Source organism: Zonotrichia albicollis, chromosome 3 (assembly GCF_047830755.1).
Source record: "Zonotrichia albicollis isolate bZonAlb1 chromosome 3, bZonAlb1.hap1, whole genome shotgun sequence".
NCBI lineage: Eukaryota > Metazoa > Chordata > Aves > Passeriformes > Passerellidae > Zonotrichia > Zonotrichia albicollis.
The window spans coordinates 81,508,716-81,536,571 of NC_133821.1; the positions used below are offsets into that span (position 1 = coordinate 81,508,716).

A 27,856-nucleotide genomic window follows, 5' to 3' on the forward strand; every position below is an offset into this window, starting at 1 on the left:
TGTATGCTCTTAAATTCTTTCCAAGGAGGAGTGTAGGGGGTGGAAGCAAAGTATTTATAACAAACCCCTTTAAAGTTTTCAGATTTCCATTATCTCACTGGGATGCTTTGGCTCCTGACTATCAGGGTGGTTTAGGATCCTCACAGTTGGAAAGCTGTTTTCCTTTGCAAATGTAACTGGGCATTTTTAACTTTTCAGGATCTATTCATTCCCCCCATTTTTTTCCTCTTGGCTGGTATTGAGCTGACCTTACTGTGCATCTTCAAAGGCTTTATTTAAGATCCCACTGCCAGTCAGTAACATGGATAAATGCATGTTTGAATCCCTACTTAAGTATAGAGTGAAGAACTGAAAACTGAGGGTAGGGCATGTTTAACAGGGATATGGAAGAGGGAAATGAAACAGCAGCAGGGCATTTTTAAACTGCCAGGTTTTCATTTAATCTTAAGATTCTCTAAAAATCTTTTGGTAGTTCAGAAGGTATAGTTTAAAAAAGCAAAATTACAGGTGTACTTACTTGATTTTCTTCCACAAAGATGATTTTTTTTTCATTAGTATTCATGGAAGTGAATTTCTGATGGAAACCTGTGATTATTGCAAGGTTTGAAATGTATAGCAAAGTATCTGTTGAACTTTTAAATAAATACCCTGTATTCATTAAGATAGCACAAGTCTGTTGTTACCTCTTTCCAAAGGAAATGGTAAACCCAGGTTCACACAGCTGCCTTTTGGCTGCTCTAAAAGTTACCTGAGATGTTTCTGATCTCTGAGAAAGCAGCTGATGAGCACAGCTGGTTGCAGATCTTGGGTAATTGGATTTTGCAAGAGCTGAGAAGACAAACCCCTCCCTGCATGTGCCTGAGGAATGCAAACAACCCCAACCAGCTTGTAAAGCATCAGACTGATGCTGCTGGGGTCAGGGTTTGGAGTGCCTCTTTGCTGGGAGTCATGGTTTCAGTCTCTTTCCAGGCCTCCTGGGAGCCCAAATTGACCCAGCTTCCTTCTGGGAGAAGTGTGTGGGTGTCTGAGGGCTGCAGGATGCTGGGCTTTGTGTCCTTCAGAGAAATCTTGATGTCGAGGGGGTGTTGAGAATCAAGGGCCATTCCGTTTTGCCATCACAGTAAAGGTGCAGGGAGTGTGTAGAAGCACAGCTCCAAGACATGGGCAAGAAGCCTTCTGAAACCTGTCCATACCTTGACATGATTTGGTTTTTAGCCTTTCTTACTTTAAAATATTTTTCTAATTGGTCTCTGTATTGTATCAAGTACAAGTAATTTCACCTTCCCAGGTGGGTTCTGTTGGCTGTGCTTGATTGTGCCTGGCTAAATTCCTACTGGATCCTGATGTGAGGCTGGCTGTATCAAAGCAGAACAGTAAATAATACCTGTCTTTAGGTTAAAACTGGAGACATGCCTGTGACTGAGGACTGGGTGGAGTTGAGACAGCAGACAAAATGACAGGAAACCCCATAAGCTCCTGATGAACACATTGCAGGAATGTAGAAAAAAAAAAAAATCAGTGACCAGAGATCTTCCAAGTCAGTCCTGTGTGAAGGAGTGTTAGGAACTGCTCTTCTGTAGTGATAAACTACTTGCTGTACATTTCTGGCTATTGGAAATCTGGCTCTTGGAGGTGAGGTGATATTTCAAGAGCCAGCAGTGACCATGGCACAAGGTTCAGCTGATAACTGTCACCCTTTATGATGGGATAGCCCTGAAAAAAATGTTATTATTTGCCCTTTGAGGTTTTTAGCTGCACCAGGTGCTGTCAATAGTGTGCTCATAATGCATTTATGAAGGACAATGCATTAACCTGACCAGGTTTTGATCATTAGCGTTTTGAAGTCTTTAAGAGATTGTTGTTCAGAGAAGCTGTAGATGTCCCATCCCTGGAACTGCTCATGAACAGGTTGGAGGGGGCTTAAAGCACCCTGGGAGAGTGGAGGGTGTCCCTGCCCAGGGCAGGGGGCTGGAACTGGATCCTCTTTAAGGTCCCTTCCAACCCAAACCATTCCTTGAATCTATGAAATACAGGAGAGCAGAGCTGCCTCCTGCACCCAGAGGAAAGGCACCAACCCCACAGGTGTGACTCATCCCTGTGGACTCCTGGCAGAGGTGGCAATCTGGCAGATTTGTGGGTGTGTTTGTAAGGTGTTTTGTCATTTTGCAGTGCAATACCTTCATCTGCAGGTTCCTCAGCCTTAATCCAGTCAGGCAAGAAAAGAAGCAGCTGCTGCCCAACATTATTTCTTCATGGGAAAACTCCAAATGAGTCTGGGCACCCAGGCAGGGCTGGGTGAGACTGGGGCAGGATGGCAGCAGATGAGTGGTTAGAGAGTCACGTCTGAGACCTTGGGGATCCCTGGCTGGGTTAACTTTGCTCACAGTATTCCCCAGACTTCTGAAAACAGTGAGTATTTCCACAGAAAATAAGATCTGCTCATTAGAGCTGCTGGAGAATTACCAGTGGTCTGTGAAATTAGTTCATTCATAATCTAAAATGCATTTAATTGCTAAGGCTGTCTTTACTTTGCACTTCTTTCCTTAGTTTTATGTTGTCTTTATATCTGTGAAAATAACTAGATATTTTAATTAACCTCTGGTGTTTTTTTTTTCTTGTAGTTTTGTAAGTGGTCTCTAATCAGTGTTATCATTTTAAGGAAAATTTGGAGTTTTCTTATGGCTACATATAAAGATTACTATCCTCTTAGAACTTGCTTCACTTAAAACTACACTTTCCAACTATGTTTCCTTTGAAAATACAACTGACAGTGTTCTGAAGAATTAAGAGCTTTACTTTTCATCCTTGGATGACCATGTGAACACTAAAGCCTCCTGCTGCAGCCTTCACTTGCTTGGTAGCAATGGCAGGTTATCATGTTATGGTGGTTTATTGAGTTTTAAGCAAGCCATGTGGCCATTCAAGCCCTAAAACCAATAGATTACGTTCTGTAATAACTGATTTAATAATTCTGATAAATGTTGAAGTTACGAGTTTGTAGTGTTTGGAAAAATATATTTCTCTAGCAAATTATTGCAAAGTCAGTATAAATCTTAATTTTATAAAAAGTGTGCTTGTAATTTTTTTGTGCAGGACACCTTTTCCTGTAAATTAGCTGTAGATTATTTTCTGGAGCAGTGGACAGGGGAGAGAGGTGACTCCAGATGATGAAGGACCTTTTGGACGGAGACTTTGGGTCCAGCACTGGGCAGGGTGTAACTCCCACAGTTGTCATTGTTTGGACAGATCCCTCTGTTTGCTGTGTCCATGTGGGGCCAGACTGCTGTGCCGTGCATCCTGCCAAGTAGTTAAAATCTGCATTAATATGCTTGGGGTAGAGGAAAGGAAGATAGTTCTATAGACTTCTACAAGATACTTCAATTTTACACCAACAGGGGTCAGAGTAAGGGATTTGAAGATAAGGCTGTGGGCATTAACCAACAGAGGGATAACTTTTTAAATTCATGATTGGTTTTGTTTTTTGGGTTTTTTTTGCTGTTTTAAGAGACTCTTTGCTCTCTTGTAGCCACTGCCCATCCAGTCTCTCCTTGCTCTTTCCCTTCTGTGGAGGGCTTTGGACTGAACTGGAGAAGGAGGATTTCTGGTGACAATCTCCTGAGCTGGGTGTGGAAGTGTTCCCTTACTGGAAAGTCCTTTTCACATGGGAGGGTATTGACACCTCAGCTGCTCATGTACCTGTGTCCTGGTACATGGTTGGAGCAGAAACCTCTGGAACAGAGGAGTATCATGCTTACAGCTTCTTAAAAAGGCAGGGATTATTGGCAGTAGATAGTTTATGATAAGAGAGACAAATCATCCTCTCTCTGTTTATGTTTTCATGTGGCCCAGTGCCACTATTCCCATGTTTTTCCCTGAAGTAACAGTGAGTTGCTGCTGTCTTGCTTGTTTTGCCCTGAGTTTCTCCAGCTGCGCAGTGGTTGCCTTGGCAGGCTGCCGCAGTGCTGGGACTGGGTGGTTTCCAGGATGAGTCAAACAATGCAGCCGAGCGAGCTCCATGTTCCACTGCTGGCAGGGGCCGGTGTCTCGGTGAGCCCGGCATTCTTGGAGATGTCCCAGATTTCTGCCTCACTCAGAGGTAACAGCCCTAGGTGGGGTTCCACCCGTGATTAAATACAAAATGAATGTGAATTAATTAGTGAGGCACGATGAGCTCAAGGATTCCGAGCTGTGAAATGGAATTGTGGAATTGGCAATAAGCATTTAATGACTGTAGAAATCAGAAAGGAATTCGGTGCAGCCTTTCACCCCAAACCTGTAGGTGTTTCCCAGCCACCTCCCCTTCTTTAGCAATATTGATCCCAATATTCTGCTTTGTTTTGCCTGATCTATTTTATTTCCTTAGAAGAGCTGGTGGCTGCTAGCTTTTAACCCAGAAAATGTTTTTCATATTAACAGCCAAATTCAGAGACTGGCATGAGATTCTCCTTAAGAGCTACCTAAGAAATTCAGTGCATTAGTTGAACTCTTTCATGGTAATTTCATGATTAGGTAATAAACCCTAAAAATCTGAAATCATAACATGGTGGACAAACATCAGAGATGAAAGGGGCAGCCAGCTGTGTGCCTGGGCCTTTGATGCTGTCAGATGGGAGAGCCTGGAGCCTCTGGATGGGAAAACACATCTCTGCTCTCCCACTGCAGGACCCCTTCTGCTTCTGATCAGCATCATTTGTGCTGATCAGTATGTGTCAGGGGGAAAATTGAGGGGCTCCTCTCAAGGCATGATAATTTGATAAGGTTTTTCATGTTGCCTTCTCTTGAGATCAAGCTGTCATCCTGTTTTGTCACAGTTCTTGCTTTAGTGGTTTAGCTCACTAACTTTTATGTATTTTATTTTTGATTATTTTTTTAATTAATTTTTTCTACTTTTACTTGTGGTGATAGAAGATCAGTGTCTCAGTTCTTCTGAGCCCACAGCAGCTGTTGTTTTTGCCTTGGACATGTCTAGCATCTAATAATGAGATTTGATGTATCATGTTGTTTTTCCTTCATTCCCTTTGCTGGGTTATTTTTCTCTAACAAATGTTCTTGTAACAAGTTGCATCCCAGGATGTTTAGCTTTTATTAAGGACTGTGGGAAATTTCATGGAGGGAATAGAGGTCTGAATTCTTCTGCAAAGGAAATAACTCTTCACTCTGACCCTTGTTTATGACCCTTGTTTATCACAGTTTGATTTCAGGGCCCTGAGTGCCCACATTTGCTACTAACATGGCAGGAACTGCCCAAGGAGAGCAGAGCATTGAACCCAGTGGAGATGAGACCTGTCTTAAACCACTTCAGAAGGGACCCACAGGCTGAGAGGCTTTAATAAGCTCTCCAGATTGCAGTTTACAGCATTGAACAGATTTTTTTTTTTTTTTTAAAGGAAGGGCTCACAAGTCATTCAGTAAAGGAACTGAATTATGAATGCCTGAAAATCACCTTGCAAGCCCAGTAAGGACAGTCTCTGGCATAGGTTTAGCTGCTTTTTTACTAGTAATAATAAAACTGCGTTCAAAAAGTGGAAACAGAGATGTCTAAACTTCTTTAACATCTTTATTCCAGGAGGAAATCAGCAAATGAGTGGTGATGGATGTAAGGGTGATCTACTGCCTGCTCTTTTGGGCTGCACACTTCTTCCTGGCCATGCCATACACCACTCCCAGGGTAAGTTTCACTTGACCAGGCTGTTCAAATCCTCATCAAGTGACCTTGAACACTTCCAGGGATGGGGCAGCCACAGCCTGTTCCAGTGTCTCACCACCCTCATCATAAACAACTTTCTCATCTGAGATCTGTGCATGAGCTCAGAGTGTCACCTCAGCAGCAGGGTCCAACTGAAGGCTTCATATATAGAGGCAGACTTTAAGTAGAGAAATCTCAGTTGGTCTGTATGAGCAAAGGGCCACAAGCTCTGCTCTCTGGACCTCAAAAGGACTATTTTCCTCCTGAAACCCCTTCTGGTTTGTACCAAGGACTCATCTTTTACTTATTTATGTGAACATTGACTCGATGTTCCACTTCTTATTTTGCAGGTTCTTGGTAACGAATCAAAGACTGGTTATGAGCAAGGTACAGTGCCCTGGGTAATGCTTTGTGAGATGTTTGTGAGCCCATCTTTGTGAGATGTTATCAGTTATCAATACTTCACACCTCTGATGCATCACAGACCATGGTATGCTGTCTTTCACCTTGTAACAGTGTATGCTTGGTTTATTTTCCAGATGCCTGTATAAATCTCATTCCCTGCCAAGATAATGGAGCAATTTGTATTCAGCCTTGCTCTCCCTCCTTCCATGGGGAGACAAGCTTTGTCTGTGAGGACAGAAAGTGGCAGATGCTGTCAGATGCTTGTGCAAGCCTGGATGTTCAGTCCCTTTTTCAGGTGAGGATGCTGTTGGGCACCTTGCTCTATGCTTGTAACTTCTTGGGAAGACAGACACCCTCCTTCCATGCACTTTCAGTGTTGAGCAAAGGGAGATGGGATCCTAAAACACAGAATACTTTGATAACAGGCTCTGACTTCATGGAATCAAAGACCTGTTTAGGTTGGAAAAGGCCTCTAAGATCATTGAGTGAAGCCATTAGTCCAGCAGCCCCATTTCACTGCTGAACCACCTCCCCAAGTGCCACCTCCACACCTTTTTTGAGCATGTCCAGGAATTGTGATTCCACCACTTTCCTGGGCAGTCTGTTCCAATGCCTGACCACCCTTTCAGAAACTTTTCCTAATATCTAAACCTCTCTTGATGTCACTGGAGACCATGGCCTCTTGTCCTATCACTTGTTACCTGTGAGAAGGGCTGACCCCCACCTCACTATTACCTCATTTTAGGTAGTTGTAAAGAGTGATGTGGTCCCCCTTGAGCCTCCTTTTTTCCAGACTGAACATCACAGATCCCGCAGCCACTCCTCATCAGACTTTGCTCTAGTTCTTTCACAATCTCAAATCAGGTGAAAGGAAATAAATTTGGGGGATTCTTGTGTGGAAACATAATTCAGAAATGAAGTTGCCTTGTTCACTTGGCTGGTGTTCCTCACGTGGATCTAAACCAAGATAAGAACACAGTAGGTTGAAACTGCAAAAAGAACAACACTAAAGTGTGTAATAATCAGATGATTTATGACAAATTCTCATCTGCTGCAAAATCCTTAATCAAGTCACTTCAAGAATAAGACACTGCATTTAGTTCTTGCCCCTTCCTTCATGTGTGTAGTAAAACCATGATATTCTTCTCAGGTGATCTTTGATCCTGGGTTTCAGTCCATCTGGCACCTTCCCTGCGCACCCAGCACTGCATGTCTTGCCTAGTTGTAGCTGTGTCTTCATTTTCATTCTTTTCATTAATTTTCTCAAATCTTTTTCCTCCCTCTAGAGGATATCCCAAAGTGAACTCCCATGCTCTGGAGGACATCTTCCTTTTTTAGGAGGAGGAAAGCTAGGGCCTGGGAAGCTTGGAGATGGAGCAAAACATTTTGGTGCTGGGAATCATAGCTGCCAAGCTGATTTTTCATGCATCATCCCAGATATCCTGTCTTCACCAGCCATCCCAGGAAACATTGCTGATATAGTGGAATTGCTAAAGAAGATTTCCCTGCTGCTATCAGAGAATGTCACTAGAGGAAAAATGCAGGTATTTACTTTTATTGGCTTTGAGAGGTGCTTCTGAGCTTTACGGAGCATCCACAAGTATTTTGTCCTTATGGCCATTGTCCAATAAAGTGCTGGCTGCAGATCACATGGAGATCACCTGGAAAGAGTTTCCAGAGTGGAATATTTGTTAGCAGAGAAACTTTTTTACTTATTCATGTGTGATGAAAATAGATTGTGGAGTTAAATGTCTTTAAAACCAAAGGTTTTCAGATCTGCTGTTATAGGCATGGGCTACCAGTACAAGGAAGAATTACTTTCTAAAGTATGACACTGTAGGGAAGGCAGCCTTGTACAACACAGCTGAGATCTTTGCCTGATGAACTCAGAGATCCGAGAGCAGGGGAAGAAATACAGAAAGGGGGGTAAAAATCAGACCTCCACTGTGGGTCAGCATCTGGAATAGAACTAGGCTGTCCTTTTTGCTTTATATTTACTTCTCTAATCACCTTTTGATGGAGGATATGAAGAGGATGGGACAATTCTAGTAATGAGATGTTTGGGTTTGACTGGGTTGGGTCATGGGAATATATTCATTGTCAAAAGGATTATTCCTTTTATAGAAATCACTCATGAATTAAACGAGCCTTTTTGGAGGCACTGCCAGGAGAATAATATTTGGTTTCTTCTAATAGAAAACAATTTCTATTTTGCTTGGTTGTTTCAGAGCTACAGCAGGATAGCAAACCATATCCTGAATAGCTCCATCATTTCCAACTGGGCTTTTGTGAAGGACAGAAATGCTGGTTCAATATTACTGGACTCGGTGAATTTATTTGCTGGGAAACTTCTTCTAAGAAATGGGTCAGAAAGTATCCAGGAGCCCTTCATCGCTACCAAAGGCTACAGCATACACAGAAACACTTCAGGAAAGAGCTTTGACTTTTCCATGGAGTTCAACAGCACAGGCAATATTACTGGCCACGTGGTGATTCCAGAGCAGGAGCTGCTGAGGTTGCCCAGGGCTTCCAAAGCCATCAGTGTTGCATTTCCAACGCTCGGAGCCATCCTGGAGACGAAGCGGCCGGACCCCGCTGTTGTGAACGGGATGGTGCTGTCGGTGTCGCTGCCAGAGGAGCTCCAGAGCGTTTTGCTCACCTTTGAGAAGCTGAACAAGCTGGAGCAGGTGGAGGCTCAGTGCGTAGGGTGGCACTCGGCCGAGCGGCGCTGGGACCCGCGGGCGTGCCAGGTGCGCGCGCACAACGCCAGCGCCGTGGTTTGCGTCTGCGCCCACCGGCGCCGCACCTACGGAGCCTTCTCCATCCTGATGGCCCCGGCCGTGCCACGGAGCTCCCTGCTGGACTACATCACACGGGTGGGCCTGGGGCTCTCCATTCTCAGCCTGGTCCTCTGCCTCGTCATCGAGGCCATGGTGTGGCAGCACGTCACCAAAACTGAAATCACCTACATGCGCCACTTCTGCTTGGTCAACATCGCCGCCTCACTTCTCGTCGCTGATGTCCTGTTCATCCTGGCAGCCATTGTGCACAACGCAGCCCTGAACTACCAGCTGTGTGTGGCAGCCACTTTTTTCCTTCACTTTTTCTATCTTGCCCTGTTTTTTTGGATGTTTACCCTGGGCCTCTTAATTCTCTATGGATTATTATTAATTTTTTTTAAGATAACAAGATCTGTGTTCTTAGTTGCAGCATTCTCCATTGGATATGGATGTCCTTTGGTCATATCTGTCCTCACCGTTGCTATTACTGAACCAAAAAATGGGTATTTAAGGAATGGAGCTTGCTGGCTCAATTGGTATGAGACAAAAGCCCTTTTGGCTTTTGTTGTACCTGCGCTGAGCATCATTGTGATGAATCTCATTGTGGTAGTCGTGGTTGTGGTGAAGACTGGGAGATCCTCCCTTGGAGAAGGCTGCAAGTCACAAGATTTGAGCAGCATGATCCGAGTCAGCAAAAACGTTGCCCTTCTGACGCCTCTGCTGGGCCTCACCTGGGGCTTTGGGTTAGCCACAATCATCGACAGCCGCTCTCTGGCCTTCCACGTCGTGTTTGCGCTGCTGAACGCCTTCCAGGTGAGCTCTGGGACACTGGGAGCACTGTGGGTGCTCAGACCTTGAGCCTGGCATAAAGGTATCAGATCAAAGAGGGGCTGCAGCAGATGTGTGTGAAAAGCAGGAACTCAGCTCTCCCTTCCACCTGGTGCTTTCCCATGGCACACGCACGAAGCATCCCGGGCTGGTGTTCTAGGTGCAGATGGGTCATGGGACAAACTGGTCTGGTTGGAAGTGGGATGAAGAAATAATCCCATTATTAATTTCTGTTAGATGTAAAATACACCAGTTAATGTCCATAACTGCAAAGATGTCTGATCCTTATCAATTAACAATTACTCAGAAAATTCTCCCTTCCGGTGAAGATGGCACTGGCCCAGGTTTCCCAGAGAAGCTGTGGATGCCCCATCCCTGGGAATGTTCAAGACCAGGCTGGATGGGGCTCTGAGTAACCTGGGGTAGTGGAAGGTGTTCCTGCCCGTGTCAGAGGATTGGAGTTGGATGTCCTTTAAGGTCAATTCCAACCCATTCCATTCCACAGCTGATTCCATGGTTTTGATTAACTCATCAGCAAAAACACCCAGTGTTACCTGATGCATTGCTGCACACCCAGTCTGCCTTAGCTCTTCAGGCAGGAGATCAGGCTGCACTGAGTGGGCTGAGAAAGTCCTGGTTTGTTACCCATCAGTCCAGTTCATAGTCAGGATTAACGCAGGTTATATCCATTCCTGCTGTTCCCAGAGAGCCCTGGGTGGATAAACCCATTTTGTGCTTTGCTGTTAGCTGAATCACAGGTGATTAGATCTCTCCTTAATGAAAAGACATCTAGAAACACTTAAGAAATATCACGTGGTTATGCTGATTTTGTTAACTGGTTTTGCAATTTCTTAGGGATTCTTCATCCTGTTGTTTGGGACACTTCTGGACAGAAAGGTACTTATTCTGGATTATATGAACATTTTCTACACCTTGAGAAACTGGTCCCTTTAAAATTATTTATTTAATCTGCAGACAAGAGAAGCATTAAGGATGAACTGCTTTTCATCAAGGCGGAAGTGGGGTCTAGAAAAGGTAAAGGCTATTTATTTTCCTGTTAATGGCTAATTTACCAATTTACAAACCTGATTTGTATGTTGGAAGAATGGAACCATCCACTACATCTTACACCATGTAACATTTTTCAAATGTAAATTCTTGCTGAAGGACATACAGGTATCTCAATAGTCTGCTCAGGATATTAAGGTTCTAAAGATCAGAAGTGGCAATTGATAGATTTTTGTGACTCTTTCATTACCTACTGCTGTGGTTACAAGTTAAAAGTGGTATTTTTAACCAGTCTCTTCACCTGCAGATGTCAAAGCCCTTTTGGTAGACAGTCATAGTAACTTTTTTCCTCATATTAGATTTACTTTAAGGTCACTGAATAACGAAGGAACAGAATTAGGAATCAGAAATCCCAATATAATGACCTGTTTGCTGCCTTCACAAAAATATGGATCTGTATGTCAGCAGGGCTGCTTTAGGATGTCAGAGGATTGTTCTGCTTTCATCTGAGGGATGGAAACCACTGAGAGCCCAGCCAATGTCTTTGGTGCTAATTGATGTGCACTCATGAGAGCTTGAGGTTCTTTCAGAAATCAGAACAATTCATTAAAGCAATTCAACCTTAAGGAAACAAACTGTGTTTTAGCAGCTTCCTACAAAACTTTGGCAAAACTGAAGTGTTGACATCACTCAGCTGGTGTTTCCTATCTCTACAGGAAAACTTTTGTCTGTTGTCCTGAGATTTCTTTTGGTACCAAGTCTTAGTGGTTTCACACAGTGTCCCAAGAATTACCTGCAGTGTTTTGCTGTCTGCCAAAAGAAACTGTGTCAGTACAGTTTGGACATGGGAAAAATAATTTCGTTGCTTTTTCTCCAGTCTATTACTCAGTTACGATCCTTGTATTGAAAGCTGCAGAAGGTCTTCCAGTCACTCTGTGTTTAAATGTGTATGTGGCTTATGAGGGGAAAATAGAGGGGTTCAGGCAACTGTTCCTCCTCTCTGAAATGGGTCATTTGGGGCAGGAGAGACTGTGCAACTTTGAGATTACAGTTCTTTTATAGATCCAGGAAGATCCAATAAAGATATTTCACATCTTGTCAGGCGTTACATCAGGATTGGAAATTTGAAAGATAAAATTCTCTCAAGACACCATCAATATAATAGTCTGGAAACAACAGATGGAAATGTCACTAATCCCATGACTCAGCAACATTTGATAAAAATATTGAGTGATCTCACCGGGCAAAACTTGATGTGGAAACTATGGCTGTGTGTGCCTGGGAATTTGGGTTGATGTTGTCACTCACCTGGGTGGAATAAACCACGTGTAGGTGTTTATTGTGGCATAACAGAGGGGAAAGGTATGAGTCATCCAATTTTGTAAACTTGGGTGTAAACATGGAGTTTGATTCATTAGAGCTGGAGAAGTTTGTCACACCTGAGATGATTGTTTAAAAAAAAAAAAGTCTTGTTTCAGAGAGCTTCAGAATCATGGGATTGTTTAGGTTGGAAAAGACCTCTGAGGTCAAGTTCATCCATGAACCCAGTGCTGCCAAACCCACCATTAAATCATGTCCGCAAGGGTCACACCTATGTGACTTTTAAATACCTTGAGGGACTTCATGGTGAGTCTACCATGGCCCTGGGCAGCCTGTTCCAATGGTTGATGACTCTTTAGTTGAGTGAATTGTTCCTAATATCCAATCTAAATCCCCCTGGAACAAGTTGAGGCCATTTCCTTTTGTCCTGTTGCTTGTTACATGAGAAAAGAGCCTGACCCCACCTGGCTGTCCCCTCCTGTCAGGAGCTGTGCAGAGCCAGAATGTTCCCCCTGAGCCTCCTTTTCCCCAGGCTGAGCCCCTTTCCCAGCTCCCTCTGCTGCTGCTCCTCAGACCTGTGCTCCAGAGCCTTCCCCAGCTCCGTTCCCTTCCCTGGACACGCTCCAGCCCCTCAATGTCCTTCCTGAGCTGAGGGCCCAGAAGTGGGACTGTGCATCTGGGAGTTCAGGGGTCACTGTAAAACACTGGAAGGGTGATGCAGACTCTGCCTTCAGTGAAGTCTCTGAGCTTCCTCAGACCCACAGCAGCCTTTGCTGTGGGTCACATTTTAAGGTGACCATCTTGTCCTGTTTCTCAAGGATGCTGAGGCACCTCCTGTTTGAAATGGACCTTACACCTCCACAGATGATACTTGTAATCTGACCTGATTGTTTTCCCCCCTAGTCCTAGCAGTGGCTCTTGTCTTCAATGGATTTGAGCAGCGAGAAGAAAAGGAGCACTTCTTGCAGAGAGATGCTGTTTGAGGGGAGCTGAAGAGCCTGACCAGCTCAGAGCATGGACAGCCCTGTCTGGGAGCGCAACCACAGGAAGCATCATGAAAACCAGAAGAGAAAAGGCCCTGAACCTGCTGTCAGGAGAAGGAAACCATCAGTGTTGCTGCAGCCCTTGGAGGAAACAGGCTGAAACACAAAGCTTGTTTCTCACCTTTGTGAAAACTGCTGTGAGGAGAATTTGTCCTTGTTTGCCATTTCAGTGCTTCAATTCTATCTCTTCTCTTCTCTTCTCTTCTCTTCTCTTCTCTTCTCTTCTCTTCTCTTCTCTTCTCTTCTCTTCTCTTCTCTTCTCTTCTCTTCTCTTCTCTTCTCTTCTCTTCTCTTCTCTTCTCTTCTCTTCTCTTCTCTTCTTTCTTTTTTTTTTATTGGCAGTGCAATAAGGAGCTGTACAGTACGTGGAGCTGTTCTAAAATTATTTAATTTTCCATGTGATGTACAAATGTTGAGCATTATCTAGCTGATTTTGGTTGTCTTTTGGGCAAAGCTGGTTCTATTTGTTGCTACTGTATTCATCATTTCCATTTGTCCTCCCAGACTGAGGACAACTCTGTTTCTGCATTGCAGAAACATTGTTCTCTCCCTCCCAATATGTGTTGTTTCCATCACAGTACTTGTACTTATGTGTCAGAGGAATTGTACAAAGCCCTTTTCTGATCTGTCAGGACAGAATTTTCATTCTTTTTCCTGTCCTGCAAGACAATGACAGAGATGAACAAGAGAGAGGACTCTGCAAATAATCAGGTGTGGGAAAGCAAGCAGAGCTGAATCAAATGATGGAGATCTCCTGTGCAATGTCCTAGCAAAGGAGATTATTTCTGCATGGGAGATGGGGTGTCTGGACAGAAAATCTGTCCTTGTTCTGAGACACCCTTTCCAATGAAGACCTTGATAGAAGCATTATTGACTCCTGTCAGGATAAATTGATGGTTTCAAATGAAAATAAAGTTGAAATTTTGTCATTGTTTCTAACAAGTGGTACTCATCCTTCTCTACCAAAAATGTAGATAAATGCCCTGCAGTATTACCTCAAGTCAGAAACCACTTAAACCCATGTGACTTCGCATACATTTGAAATATAGAAGATTTAAGCAAAATAACACAGTTCAATGTCATCAACAAGCCTCTATTGAAGAGGGACAAAAATGCCCTGGCATGGAAAACCCACAGCCAGATGTTCTGGTGGGAGAAGCTGAGGAGGGTCTGGAGGGCAGAGCTGAACCTGGGCCATGGGGCATTTCTTATCCTCAGGACTCTGCTGCTTCCTCTCCTCTCTTCTTTCCTCGTAGACTGATCTTGTTACAGGAGTCCATCCCTGCTGCTTTCACACAGCCCATCTGCATGTTGGAGACCTTTATTCAAATAGAGGTAAAATTGGGTCTGTCTGCTGCTGTAACAAATTTTAAAGACCATTACCCCAAGGTCTGCTTCTTGGTGTCATTTTATTAATGAAATGATTGGATTTTTTTTTTTGGAACCTGAAAATTTAAGCAAATTTAACGTAGCCCAGCACCTGCCCTCATCTCACATGTGTGCATGTTAAACCAGTCTGTTAAACAGTGGAATTTATAGATCATTTTGGGTAAGGCTTCCTTTATTATACAGACCCCTTCCAGAATCCAGGAAATTCAGCAGGAGCCTGCCCCAGCAAAAGCACTGAGAAAGGAATCTGTTTCATCTACTGTTTATCTAAGCGTGTTTGAAGCATGGTGCTTATTTTCAGCACCTGGCACATATCAGTATTTTCCCCTGTGTTTTATGGTCATTTAGGTATTTAAAAATAACAGGGGTGTGGGAGCTTTACAGAGAATCAGTTCATAGTCCAGGATGAGGAGGAGCACTGAACCTCTATTTTTAATTTTTAAAACTGTGCAGGAGCATTTAATGAATAAATATATTTGAGGGGTGAAAGCTGTAGCTGTCCTTCATGGGCTGTAAACTGGTGTTTTTCTGAATGCCATGGGGTGACAGCCCAGCTTTAATTGCAGCTGAGGAGAGGGAACCACCAGAGCTGGAATTCTGCCAGTTTCACAAATTACCTGTGTAGCAACAGCTTAATAAGGTCAGTGTTGTGTGGGACAGTTGGACTCCTTGATGTGCAGGAGCTGGGTTGGAGCTGTTCCACCCTGGCTGACAAAGTGGTGAGCCCTGAAATCCCCCAGTGCCCTCCCTGCCAGGGTGTCACAATTCACTGCACATCCCATTTCCCTCCATGGCTTACAGCGCTGGCTGTGTGGTCACAAAAACAGGGTCTGCAGGGCCACATCTTTACAAAGTTCAGTCTCATTTCAGGGGGAAAGCACAGTTTGGGACATGCAGCACTATTCACCTCCTGCCCGGGAGGGTGCTCCTAAAATCCCTGGTGGATGTGTCCCAGGAAAGGGCCCCTTGGTAGCACTGCCTCCTTCTCTGGCCCATTTCAGTGGTTTTGTTTAGGCCAACAGCATCATGGGAATGTATTTTTGGCACAGAAATCTGTGAATGCCATGAGGTCAAAATGCTAAATTCACCAGTATTCCCCTTCCCTGCCCCCCAGGTCAGATGTCCCATTTGTGTCCTGCAGGCAGGGCAATGCTGATTATGTAGTTTACAGTTTCTAACATATTCTATATTATGAAGCAGATTATTTTTATTTTCATTCTCTTGAGGGGGGCACAATCAATATCAAATCAATACTGGTTCCAGCTGAACCTGTATCTTATCTGTATCTGTAACTTGTAGCTTATCTATCTGTATTAGCTGAACTTGATAGAAGTTCCAGCTGAACTTGGGGAAGAACTTTGCTGTGCAGTGAGTGAGCAAAGTTCTTCCTCAAGTTCAGAGAGGCTGTGGAGTCTCCCTCACTGGAGATATTCCAGAACCATCTGGATAAAATCCTGTGCAGTGTCCTCTGGGATGATGCGTGAGCAGGAATGTTGGACCAGATGACCCCAGTGTGGTCCCATCCAACTTGACCCATTCTGCGATTCTGTAAAATGCCATTGCAGTTGTTTAAAATTTTAACGTCTCTGTTCGATTTTAATGTAATGAAATATTTCCATGGTTTTCCTCTGAACACTGTGGTTGGAGATGTTCTTCTTCAGTAACTTCCACCTGGACACAGCAGAGAAGCCTTTCCAATGGTGTAAAGCTTGTGAACATGTTTACATGCCATGTGAGTTTCAGATCAGATGTGCCTGGACACTGGGTGTTCCTTCAGGCCCCTCAGTTCCCCTTGCATCCAAAACCCAGCTTGGCTCCAGTGACACCCTGGGGCTTTGGGAAAAGGTGCATGTCCCTTCTGATCTGACAAAAATAGTTCATCTGTCACTAATTACTGCAGTCATGTGCTAAGGCCATTCTTTTTCACAACTGGAAAACATAATCTGAGGTCTATTTATTTACTTAACTGCAGCCAGTCAGTGGAATGGTGCTTTTATTTGCTCAGCAGTGTTAAACTTTAAAAGCCCTGTGCTCTCTTGCTTACTTAAGCATCAATCTTTAATTGTAGCTCTTGAACCCCCATGAAAGACGTATGTGTACCCTTTGGGTACTTTTGTTTCAGGTTGAGACCAGTAATAAATCATCTCTTTGGGCTATTTGAGGATTAAATGTTGAACAATGGATTGATTAGCAAGATCATTCCAAGCCTTGGGCAGTGCAAGTTGAGTTTTATCACGTAATTCCTATTCATGCTGCAGCACCTCTGGGCAGGGAACAGACAGACTGTTGCAATTACTGGGCTGTTGGAAGATGGAGCTATATTTAGCTAGAATTTGGCTTTAAATATCCTTGTTCAAGAAGGGTAAGCTAATAGAGGAGTGAGTGTTTTGAGAAGCAGTGAGTTTTCCTTACCCTGGTGCTGCTAAACAAGCTTTCAGAAAACGCCAGTTCCTGGGTTTTGTGCAGTGGTATGAAGGCAGATCCCCAGCCTGTGAAATGGTCCCTGGTGCCCTCAACACATGATCCCTGTCCCAGGCTGTCCTTCCCACTGCCGTATTGATAGCAGCAGCCAAATGGGAATTTCTGGGGTTACAGTGGCCATCTCCAGGCAGAGCTCTCTGGAAAAAGAAGCTGGGGCACTTCTTTCAGTATACCTGCACTGATGCCAACCCTTTTAATACACCCTGCTGCCCATTAGTATTGTCTTTGGCCCACATCCTTGCTCACAGAGTGTTTATGCCCGCTGATGTAAATATTTCATCCTGGCTTTTTGTATTACAAAAGAGCAGAACTGGGCTTGGGGTACTCCTGGCCTGTTTAAATCCCATCAGATGCCTCACCCTGCTCTGTGCCTTTCTGCTGTTCCCACAGTAAATTATCCATTTTTTTCCTGGATAATGACAGTTACTCCTGCAATCCTTGTTTCTGTTGTGTTGCAGCTGAAAATCTCCCACATTGCTGAGATGGCTGGGTTGGGAGCCCTGGGACAGCCTGAGTTTCTCCTGCATTATTATAAAATGTTATCTTAATCCCTGCTCATTGCAGAGAGCCTGGGGGATCCATCTGTGCAGCTGGATAGGTGCAGCAGAAATCCTCTGGTTATCTGCTGTGCCTCAAGCGCAGAGCAGGGATGGGGCACTGGAACAGAGGATTTTAACTTCTTTATCAATAAGCTGTAGAGCTCCTGGAGTGTAATGTGTGTCAGGCTCTGTCAAAAGATCTATTGAAGACAAGACTTGAAGGCTGACTTTGAAGTGTGCTGATTAGCACTAAAATTTCTTTTAAAACGAACTGCCAAGCTCTAAGTGGTTTGAAAATGTCTGCTTTGGGGAAAAGGCTCACTGATACTTTTTCAAAGCTTTTATATTCTAAACCAGAAGTTACTGCTGAGATTAACCAGAGGCTTCTCTTCTCTCATGTGATCAAACCACGTTTCAAGTTTCTTCTGATAGATTGACCTGTCTTTTCCCTTTCAGAAGAGTTGTTGTTGTATTGAATTTGTATTGATTTCCATTTTTGGTAGCAGACAGAACAATTAATTTAGTACACAAATGCACCCATCAGTTTACAAGCTGTTTTAAAGTAATAGGAATTTGGGTCTTCTTCCTGTAATGAATGTGTGTGAAAGGCTGCAAGGAAAAAGGAGCTCTCCAGGTGATCTGGAGTGCTGCAGTTTTTTGGCAGCAGCAGAAGGCAGCCCCCGTGGAGGATGCTTCACTGTGGGATGTTTATGAGGAATAAACATGCAAAATGTGATGCTTCTCATGAATATATGCTTCCTTTTTTCTAAAGGAAAGTTTCCTGTATTGCTGGTCCAAATCTTAAATTAGAATCACAGAGTAGTTTGGATTGGAAAGGACCTTAAAGATCATTTAATTTCAACCCCCTGCCATGGGCAGGGACACCTTCCACTATCCCAGGTTGCTCCAAGCCCCATCCAACCTGGCCTGGAACACTTCCATGGATGGGGCAGCTGCAGCTTCTCTGGACAACCATTTCGTGTGTCTCAGCACCATCAAAATAAATAATTTCTTCCTAGCCAATCTAATTTTTCCCTCTTTCAGTTCGTACCCATTACTCCTTGTCCTGCCACTGCAGTTCCTGAAAAAGAGGTCTCCACACAACCTTCTCTTCTTGCAGAATTATTGTTAGTTAACAATTTTGTGTCATTATGGTTGTGTTGCTTCTAGTGAAAGGTGACTGAAAGACACCAATTCTAAGTTTTGAAGAAGCTTTTTTCTCTAAAATATCCTGGGGAGGGTCAGTCTGAATCAGGTTGCACATCTCTGTAGCAGCTTTTGGATGAAGTTTACGATTTTGTTTTCTCTAACAACATGTTTCTCAGTGTGTTAACTTGATTTTTGTATTTATTTTTTTACTAAGGATTTGTAAAGGTAGAAAGGGGTAGATTTGTACTTTGGCTTTGTCATCAGACTTAAAGGTGTGTGTAGGTATGCACATGTATCAAAATACACTGCACAGCTTTTGTGCAGTAAAAAATACATCTCTTCATGCAGTTTCAATGGAGGCTGTGCCTGGAATAATTTAGTTTTGCTAATGTCTTTATATGGCTTCGGATATGTAGAGCCATTTAAAATAAATCACTGAACCAATTAAGCAAAATACCTTTGATAGGATTAAAATTTCCCAATTTGTGGCCAGCAGCAAAGATGTGGTATCTGTTAGAGCTTGTATGGCTGGGGCCCCAGAGCAATGCAATTGTTCATTGCCTGCACTCATCTAAGGAAGATGAGGAAAAACAAACTAATTTTTTCTTGTGTGTCTTCAAAGATGCGGGCAGTAACTTCTCAGAGAGGCTGAAGTAAAGGCAAAAAGTTTCCCCCTAAAGGCAGACTGAAGGATTTTAGAGATGGAAATTATGTGGACAACATGGAAATATGAAAACAATATGGAATAGAATAAAATAAAGTCCTTTTGCTTACAAAGAAGTCATAACTTTTGGTTTAAAAAATGGAATGGTTTAGAGATTTGCTCTTTTATTATCAGCAAAAAAGGAATTTTCTGGGAGGAGCAGAAGGATCCTTTGTCCCCTTCAAAATGGTCCACCAAAAGAATTGGAAGCAATCACATGATGAAAAGTCAGTGAAAACATTTTTTTTTCTTTTGACAGTGTTGAATTTGAGATGATAATCTGGTTTTGAGTCCTTGTTCAATATTTCCTGGCTGTAGTGTGGACCCACCACTGGCTCTTCTTAACCTTTTTTTTGCTGCTTTCTGTCAGGAGCTCTGTGGTAGATTTTCAGATGTGCTGTGTCTTTATGCTCTCCTCAGTTCTCAGCTTGTTTACTCAATGTGCTCAATGCAGAGCTGAAAACCATCCCTGGAACTCATTTTGTTTTGCTCAGTGTGAGCTGAGCACCTTTGGAAATAGGTGGTCTGACTCTCAGTCACATGGAAAACACTGTGAGCTCTTCAGCCTTGTGTAGTCCCATGCGAAGCCAGGGAGGATCCCAGGACAGGCTGAGCATCCCCAGGCTGGGGAGCAGCACCCAGGTAAAACTTTGGGCTCCTTGCGTGACCTGGATAAAAGCATTTTTAAAAAGTCAAAGTCATCTTGCTCAGCACATTCACACTTTCTTTCTCCTGACAAGACAGACTCTGAAGGTGCAAATCTAATGGAATCTGTCATTTTAATGTCATAGATTTTCACTCTCTCATCAGTGTGAGCACAGGCCTGTGGGGAATTTGCAGTGTGAGCTCTGAGCTCTTCATCCTGTGAAGAACCTCATTTATTAACCAGAGCCAGCTGCACAAAACAAATCCAAAAGGTGGTGGTTTTTAAGGCACAAAATTACATATTCAAAGGAATAATACCCACAAACTTGTTCTCTTTACTGACCTAATCCAAAACCAAAAAACAGGTTTTTCACCCCTGAGACTGTGGCATAATCTTAAATAATTATTTCAGATATTAACAATTTTGAAGATGAATTAGAGATCTGCATAGCCTCAGACCTTAAAGAGGTTCTTACAGAAGTCTGTAAGAAAAGTGCAGGGAGTGTGTAAAACAATTCTCCATCTCCCTGAACCCAACTCCTCACAGGGGAGTTTTTTCTTTCAGTGTAGCAGAAAGCATGCATGGGATTGTTAAATACAGCCCATTTCCACTAATTTATAATCACTTCCTGTCTCTCTGTGGGCAGCGAAATAATCCATGCTCACTGCTAAGCACCTCATACACTACCCAAATATATCAGGAGTAATGCCAGCATGCACCAGCCCTTTCTATGATTCCATGATGCTGTTGATAGGAAAAGTGTTGCAAATTCAGCCATGTTTTACTGGGAACTTTCAGAAATTGCAGATATCTGCATTTGGCTTTGTATTTTCTGTAAATATTGACCTAACTATTTAGAGCAAAGGGGACGAGGCAAAGACCTTTAGTCACTCAGGAAAAAAATTCACCCAGCCTTCAACCTGGACCTTGCCATCCTTTCCCTGGGACTCTCAAACAGGTTATTGCCTTTTCCCACAGGGAAATTTTGAGGAAATGGAGCAATTTGCAAATGGAGGCATTTGCAGTTGAATGCTTTCCTCAACTTCTGTCCCTCCCTCAGCTCTGAGACAGACTGTGCAGCATTCCATAAGAAAAGTGAAATTGCCCTGGAAAAAGTCCACGTCTGTCTTTTCCTCCTGGAGGGGTGAGGCAGGAAATGCTCCAGAGCATCACTGCAGGTGAGGGCACTGTGAGGATGTGCTGGGGCCATGGGTGGGGTCAGGGATGGGCAGGGAGGAGGAAGAGAAAGGAACTCCTGGATCATCTGCGCAAGAAACTACATGGCCAGTGCATGTGGATTTGTTAATTTTTGGTATGAGTGTTATCCAGGATGAGTCTTCTTTCTGCATCTATCTGTACCTTTCCATATCTTTCTGTATACTTTTTAAAATTTCTACAAATGACACAACAACAAGTGGATAAAACTGGAATTCTGTTCTCAATTTCATTGCACCAATATTTTATGGAAAAAGTTGGGGTTCTTCCAAATTCATGAACATTTGGTTAAGCAATTTATGGGAACAGTGAGCCAGCATTCTCCCTGTAAAATCTTTCATTTCCAGATTTGCTTGCTACTAGAACTTGGCTCATGCATAGTTGTACCACAGACTGTAAATACAACACAAATAAGAAATGCTGTCTCCAGTTCTGCTTCCTGTGTTATGGGCAAGCATGAGCAGATGTTTTACAAGGCCAGTTCATCCTGTCTCACTCTGTTTTCTTCCCCAACCCCTGTATTTGTTGCAGGCTCTTTCCACATGGAGTAACTGATACCAGTTTGGTGCCTGTCTGACTGGAGGTTTAACTGAAATTTAGCCAAAGTGTGTCTAATCTATAAAAATGCCCAAGACACATTAGAACTAATTCACAACCCTCCCCCTTCCTCTATGCCTGTGACACATTTGTCTCTTTTTCTTCATATTAAAATACAGTTCTGCTGATTTGCCTCTGTGACTAAATGTACTCTCAAAAAACCCTCTTTTCTTAATCAGTTCTCTAGATTTTTCTGTGCTATTTGGGATTTTCTAAAAAGGTTTATCATTGGAGCTGCCTGTTGCATTCTAAGATGTAATCACAGCTAGATAAAGGTTGAAAGAATTCCTTAAGCAAAATAATGGAAACATCTCTTTGTCTTGGCAAGTTAATGCACAATTTCATCTTTGCATGTACAATGGTTACAGCAGCTGAACATTTTATGCTGTTGGTACTTGCTTCTATTAGAAATGTGAGGTGATGTGACTTTTTCTATTATTATCTTATTTCTCTTTAGGGGAAAATCTCAGTGTGACCTGATTAAATTAATATTCTTGAGGCAATTTCAGGCTGTGAACTTTTCTCAGAAAAAAATCACTCATATGTGCTGATCATCTTGAACTTTAGCATGAATTGGGCACACACTAATTCTGCTGGCAAATTGTTAATTAAGAAAAAACCCTAAACTATGCTTTGCAAAGCTGTTAAAAGCCAATCATAAATGTATAGACAAAAATCTCTTTCTTTTAGGGTTCCCTACGATGACTTGTGAACAGTGATATTAGAAATAGTTTAGTTATTTCAGGATTCCAAAAATCTCAAGAAGATTGAATGGATGGTATAATAAATACAGAAAATCACTAGTTAACTAATTTTAAAATTGACTTGGGGTGTAAGGAGAAAACATTGCTGTGAAATATCTGGGACCCTTTCATCAAATTCTGTGGGAGCAAGAAAGAAAAACTTACCTGTAGATTTCTGCTTACGAGTAGTCATTGCAGGTTTACAATCAGAAGTAAGAAACAAGGATTATAATGTCATAAAGTGTTCAGAAAAAAAAAAAAGTGCACAATCTCAGCCTCATGTAGTTGGCAGACTGTAGATCTTAGCCAGAAAACCTTTCCATGTTTAAACAGACCCTGATTTTACTGGGAGTTTAGAGGACCATAGAGCAGTAATGAATCTAAATAAAATTATAAGACATCTCTCAACTGTGCACACGCAGGCAGGTCGTGGTGGATGTGTTTCCAGGGATGCTGTCGTGGTTTAAAAAGACAGGTGTCTGCTAAGGAAGGCAGGAGCTTCCCTTGAAAAGGGAAATGTAAAACCCCTCCCTCTGAATTATTATAATTTTTGAAATTAAGGGGCTCTCAGGCAAAGATATGGGAGTAGGAATAACAGTTTTTTATTAGGGAAACAAATAAAAATAATTTAAAAATGCAGTAATACAAACTGTATTTGTTTATAATACAACACTGACAGAGTCAGAATACAACCTGACATCCTGTGGGTCAGGGTGAGAGCAGCAATCCCATTAAGTGGTGGCTGCAGCCCTCCTGCAGTGACAAGTGTGGTTCTGCTGAAACAGTGATCCTGTAGAAGGGTGGAGTTTTCCTCTGAGTGTGCAGTGGTGGTGTAGATGGGCCTGGTCTTCCTCTGGGAATCCAGTGGACAAAGGCTGCCTCTGGTGTTCCAAATGTCAGATTATATCCAGGTAGGAATACTTGGCTCCTCCCCCTGGGTGGAGCATCTCTCCATAGGATGATATAATTTTATCAGTCATGCACTGGTGGCCCAATTAACAGAAGAAAACTGCCCCACCTCTAACAGATGGTAATAGAATACACACCCCCAGCCACATCTTGCATTTCCAACCTAAGACAGAAGCCCTGGAGGCTGTGGCTCTCAGGGCTGGTGTGGAGCTCCCAGGCAGAGTTAAACACATTATCCTTAAAGAAATGGTTTAATGGTTGATCTGTGTCAGGCTGTGACAAGGCAAAGGTAAATCTGTTTTCTTTTCATGGCATAGATGCACAAGAGACCTCATCAAAACAAAGATCAGAATTTAGTGAAGTATCTATAAATATTCATTGTTTTATGAATGACTGTCTCCTCTATAATGGTTTGAATTCCCTTAAAGTTCTTGAGAATGAAGGAAAGCACTGAATGCTTCACTCACACCTGCATTTTTTCCCTAGAGTTAGTTTCCAAAGTAGCTCTGTATTTCACTTTTGTTACAATGACTCAGAAAAAAAATTGCTGGATAGAAGTAGAAAATTTTTCTGTTCTTATTGTAAAAGAAATTGCCAGTGTGCTGTTTCAGTTTGATCTGTGCTTCCTGGTTTTGGTCAGGTTGAAATAATGAATTAAATCATGGCTCCTTTATTTTTCTCTGCAGAAATTAATTAAGCTCTTTCCTAGAGAAAAGCTCAGGGACCTTGAAAATATTCAATACACCAGCTTCTACCAGCACATATGTGTGCAAATGTGCAGCTTATATATAATTTATGTGGATGCCCTTGGATAATCTAAGCATGTTCAGCAGTGGCTGGTTAGTGTGTAATTCCATGTCATGCTATGCCTGAGTCTTTTTTTGAACATCATTTACCAGTCCTGAAGGGATTTCTCTCAAAGTTCTAAAAATTCCAGCTTTCATTCAAGTAATTATCTTTTATCCTTCCTTCTGAGCCTTCCAGGGGACATTATTTTCAAATGCTGTGTTTGCACTTCTAATATAGTTATTTATTAAATCATTTTCTGCTTCTTTAATAGACTTTTTCTCAAGTTCCAGTCTGTGTTATAAGGTCCAGTCTCTGCCTGGGAGCTCCCAGTATCCCAGCAGAGATCCTTACACTGGTGTGTCACCTTTTAGAGGAAGAGACTGCAAACAGCAAGGGATTTAAAATAAACAAATAGATCCCTCCTGAATATTTGGGTTTGCCTGTTTTCAAATCTCTTATTCCTTTAGGAAGAAAATGTTTTTAGAGGGTAACACTTCAGGTTGCACATTTTTGACTGGGACTTTACTCAGTTGCCATGTGGGACATTAGGCTCTTGTAATGTGAAGGCTCTAAAATGAATCCTCTGAGTGTAGAGGGCTCTTACACAGCATTTTCTCCATGGGGCTGATGGTATGATTTATACTGCAGTAAAAACATCATGAAAGAGTGGTTTAGGAAAAAAAATTTGGTCTGTTCTCATTGACCTGTCCAAGACTGAGCCAGACTCATCTGCTTACCATGGCCATGAATTCCATCCTCACCTCTCTGTGCTGGGGTCACTCAATGCTCCACCTCTCCTTTGGTCTCTGTCTCTCAGTGAATATCATCTATTAGGACTATTTTAAGTAATTTCACTGCTTCATTTGGTTTTTCTCACATTTTAATTCTTACTCTACTAATTTTATCATCTCCCAATTAATCTACTTTGGTCTCAGAATGTCAACCATATTGTTAAAAATATATTGTCATAGAAAATGATTTAAACACATGCTAAATTTACTTACAATAAACATATACTTAGTATCTGAGATATATAATCAGAAAATAAATTCTCTGCTTCTTTGCATGTTGAAATAATGAAAACCCCACCTTGAGGCATAGTTTGATTTATATAAAAGCTTTTTGGACTCAATGATAGCTCACAATTTGAGAACAATAACAGCATTAGCTTTGCAACACTTGGTGTAGACCGAACAAGAATTAGTCTTTAAGAGGTGATTAGTTTGCTTGTGGAGAAAAAGTACAAATAATATAATGTCTGTTTCAAGAATTAGGCAACTTTTTTTTGTTGTTATCAGGACATATTTTGTATAGAAGCAGAGGTACTTTTGTTTCCTCTCATATTAACGATCAAAAAGCCCTTAAAACCCAATTTGTGCTTATTCAGAACACTTAGACTGCCTTTTTTTTTTATTTTTCCTATTGCAAATGTTCTTTGTTCTGCTTCCCTTACTAAGAAGTGAAGAAGTAGCTCTCTTATTAGAAATGCATTGAGAGAATCATTAAAATTGGAAAAGATCTTTAAGATTATCAAGGCCAACCATTAACCCAGCCCAATGACTAGTCAAAAAAGGAAATTTTATTTGCAGGACTTGCTTTTACTGCCTTTAGCACCTGTGTAATATTGCTAAGGGATGACACAAAAATGCCTCTCAGGATAATTGGAGGACATTTTTTAAATTGCTATCTTAACAAAGAACTTTAAAAAAGAATTCAGTCTCTTATTGACTTTAATATTTAAAAGGACAAAGTGCTCATAAACCCCTTAGACTGAGAACTTAAAAAGTCAATACTTTCTGAGAAACTGGGGTACTTCTACATTTTTAGTTCCATATAGTCATATCTAACTGTCACAGAGACAAAAAACCATCCTTAGTCCAAAGGCAAATATTGCTTTTGACTGCTTTAAGCTGCCAGGAATACACCAGGTCTGTACCTGTCCCTGCTGCCCATCAGGAGAAGACTAAACCAGCACAGGCAGGGTGAGTTGGGAGTAGGAGCATTATCAGGGTCACAGCAGTTCTTTGGCCCTGGTGCCAGCCAGGATTTCCATTCTGTGAAGAACCTTTGGTCTCCAAAATGATGTAGCTACATCCAAGCCCTCTTTTGGCAACATTTCCTGGCCCAGAGTTGGGATTTCTTGGTTGGGTGCCGGTTTGTCTTGGCCAACTGTGTGGCAAAAAATTCACCTTAATTGCAGGTGACAGATTGAGTGCCAGGGAAGGATTTCCCAGCAGGGATGCGGTTAATGAAACCTGAACCACCCTGAAGTCTGAAATAAGTTGAAAAGGGGTGAAGTAGATAATGTGCAAGGACGAGGGAGGTGCTTAGGAAATAATGTGAGGAACTGCTCTTATATTTTTTCCTGGGCTCAGTTTATCTTGACATGAAAGACTCTTCCCATCATGGTCTCCACACAACCCTCATTCCACTGATGTCAAAAAGCTGGATGGTCTCCTAAGTTTTACCACAGAAATCTTTCAAAAATACAGAGAAAATGAATCACTCAAGTATGGGATATAAATACAAATAAAATATATTAAAAAATAAAGAAATTAAATATATAAAAAATTATATAAAATATACAAAATATAAACCCTGGGTGTAGTGTCTCTCACCTATAACAACCATATTCAAGTAGAGAAATAGGAACATTTCCTTTGAACTATTTTCCAGAACAAATAATTATTTTTAAGGCAATAATCTTCTGCTGTGATTATATAAATATATATATATATATATATATATATATATACATGTATAATTTTTTTTACTAACTACACCTTTAGTTTTTAATTAGCCCACTAGAAATGGATCAATGATGAAAGCTCCACAAGCTGATATTTCACATCTCCAAGCACATCTCCAATGCCTTCTAGGTGACTTGAGGAACTTACTATTTTTCTTTGTGGCATTGAAGGTCATTCTGTTTAGGACTGGGGTTTTTTGGTGGTAAAATGGTTAATTTGATGGTAGAACCTTTTTACCACTGTGCTGCCTGCAGATACTTGCCTGCTCCCACACCTGTTCTTACCCAGCTGGGACAATCTGTGTTGGCAATGAACTGTGGGCATAACCCAGAACAGGCACAACAGTCTCTGAAACACCTCACAGCTCCTTGGTTTTCCTTCCAAGTAAATATAGCACAGTACATAAACTCCAGCCTGGTTAAAATGTGTAACATGCACAGGGAAGCAGCAGTGCCTAGGAAAGGAGCCGGGAGAGAGGAGAAAAGGTAAATGATAGAGCTGAGGTGTGGAATTGCACAGGGAACTGAAAAGAGGATATATCCCTACCCTGAAACTCTAAAGGGGATTTTGGGGTCCCTTGCATCATGGAAGATGCAGTTAAAATGAATGAGGATGTATGTTCAGAAATTCTCCTTTTTTCTTTTATTCCTTTGAGCCTCTTTCATCTTCCAACCCATTTTACTTCAAGACTTTTCTCTCTTGCTTTTACCAGTTTGAAAATGTTTCTTTTCTTCCCCTACCTTTGACTGCTGTTGCTGCATATTCTTCATTTATTCTCCTCTCCTCTCCTCTCCTCTCCTCTCCTCTCCTCTCCTCTCCTCTCCTCTCCTCTCCTCTCCTCTCCTCTCCTCTCCTCTCCTCTCCTCTCCTCAAGTG

The 27,856-nt window shown here is 42.2% G+C and overlaps 1 protein-coding gene across 1 annotated transcript; it reads left to right on the forward strand.

The window, feature by feature from the left end:
- The first annotated feature begins 112 nt into the window (after window positions 1-112).
- ADGRF4 (adhesion G protein-coupled receptor F4) lies at window positions 113-19,921 on the forward strand. Its single transcript, XM_026792229.2, has 8 exons — window positions 113-5,668; window positions 6,037-6,073; window positions 6,226-6,386; window positions 7,378-7,635; window positions 8,320-9,684; window positions 10,555-10,596; window positions 10,675-10,734; window positions 12,931-19,921. The coding sequence occupies exons 1-8, from the start codon at window positions 5,591-5,593 to the stop codon at window positions 12,934-12,936; spliced, it is 2,007 nt and encodes a 668-aa protein (XP_026648030.2). The 5' UTR covers window positions 113-5,590; the 3' UTR covers window positions 12,937-19,921.
- The last annotated feature ends 7,935 nt before the right edge of the window (window positions 19,922-27,856 follow it).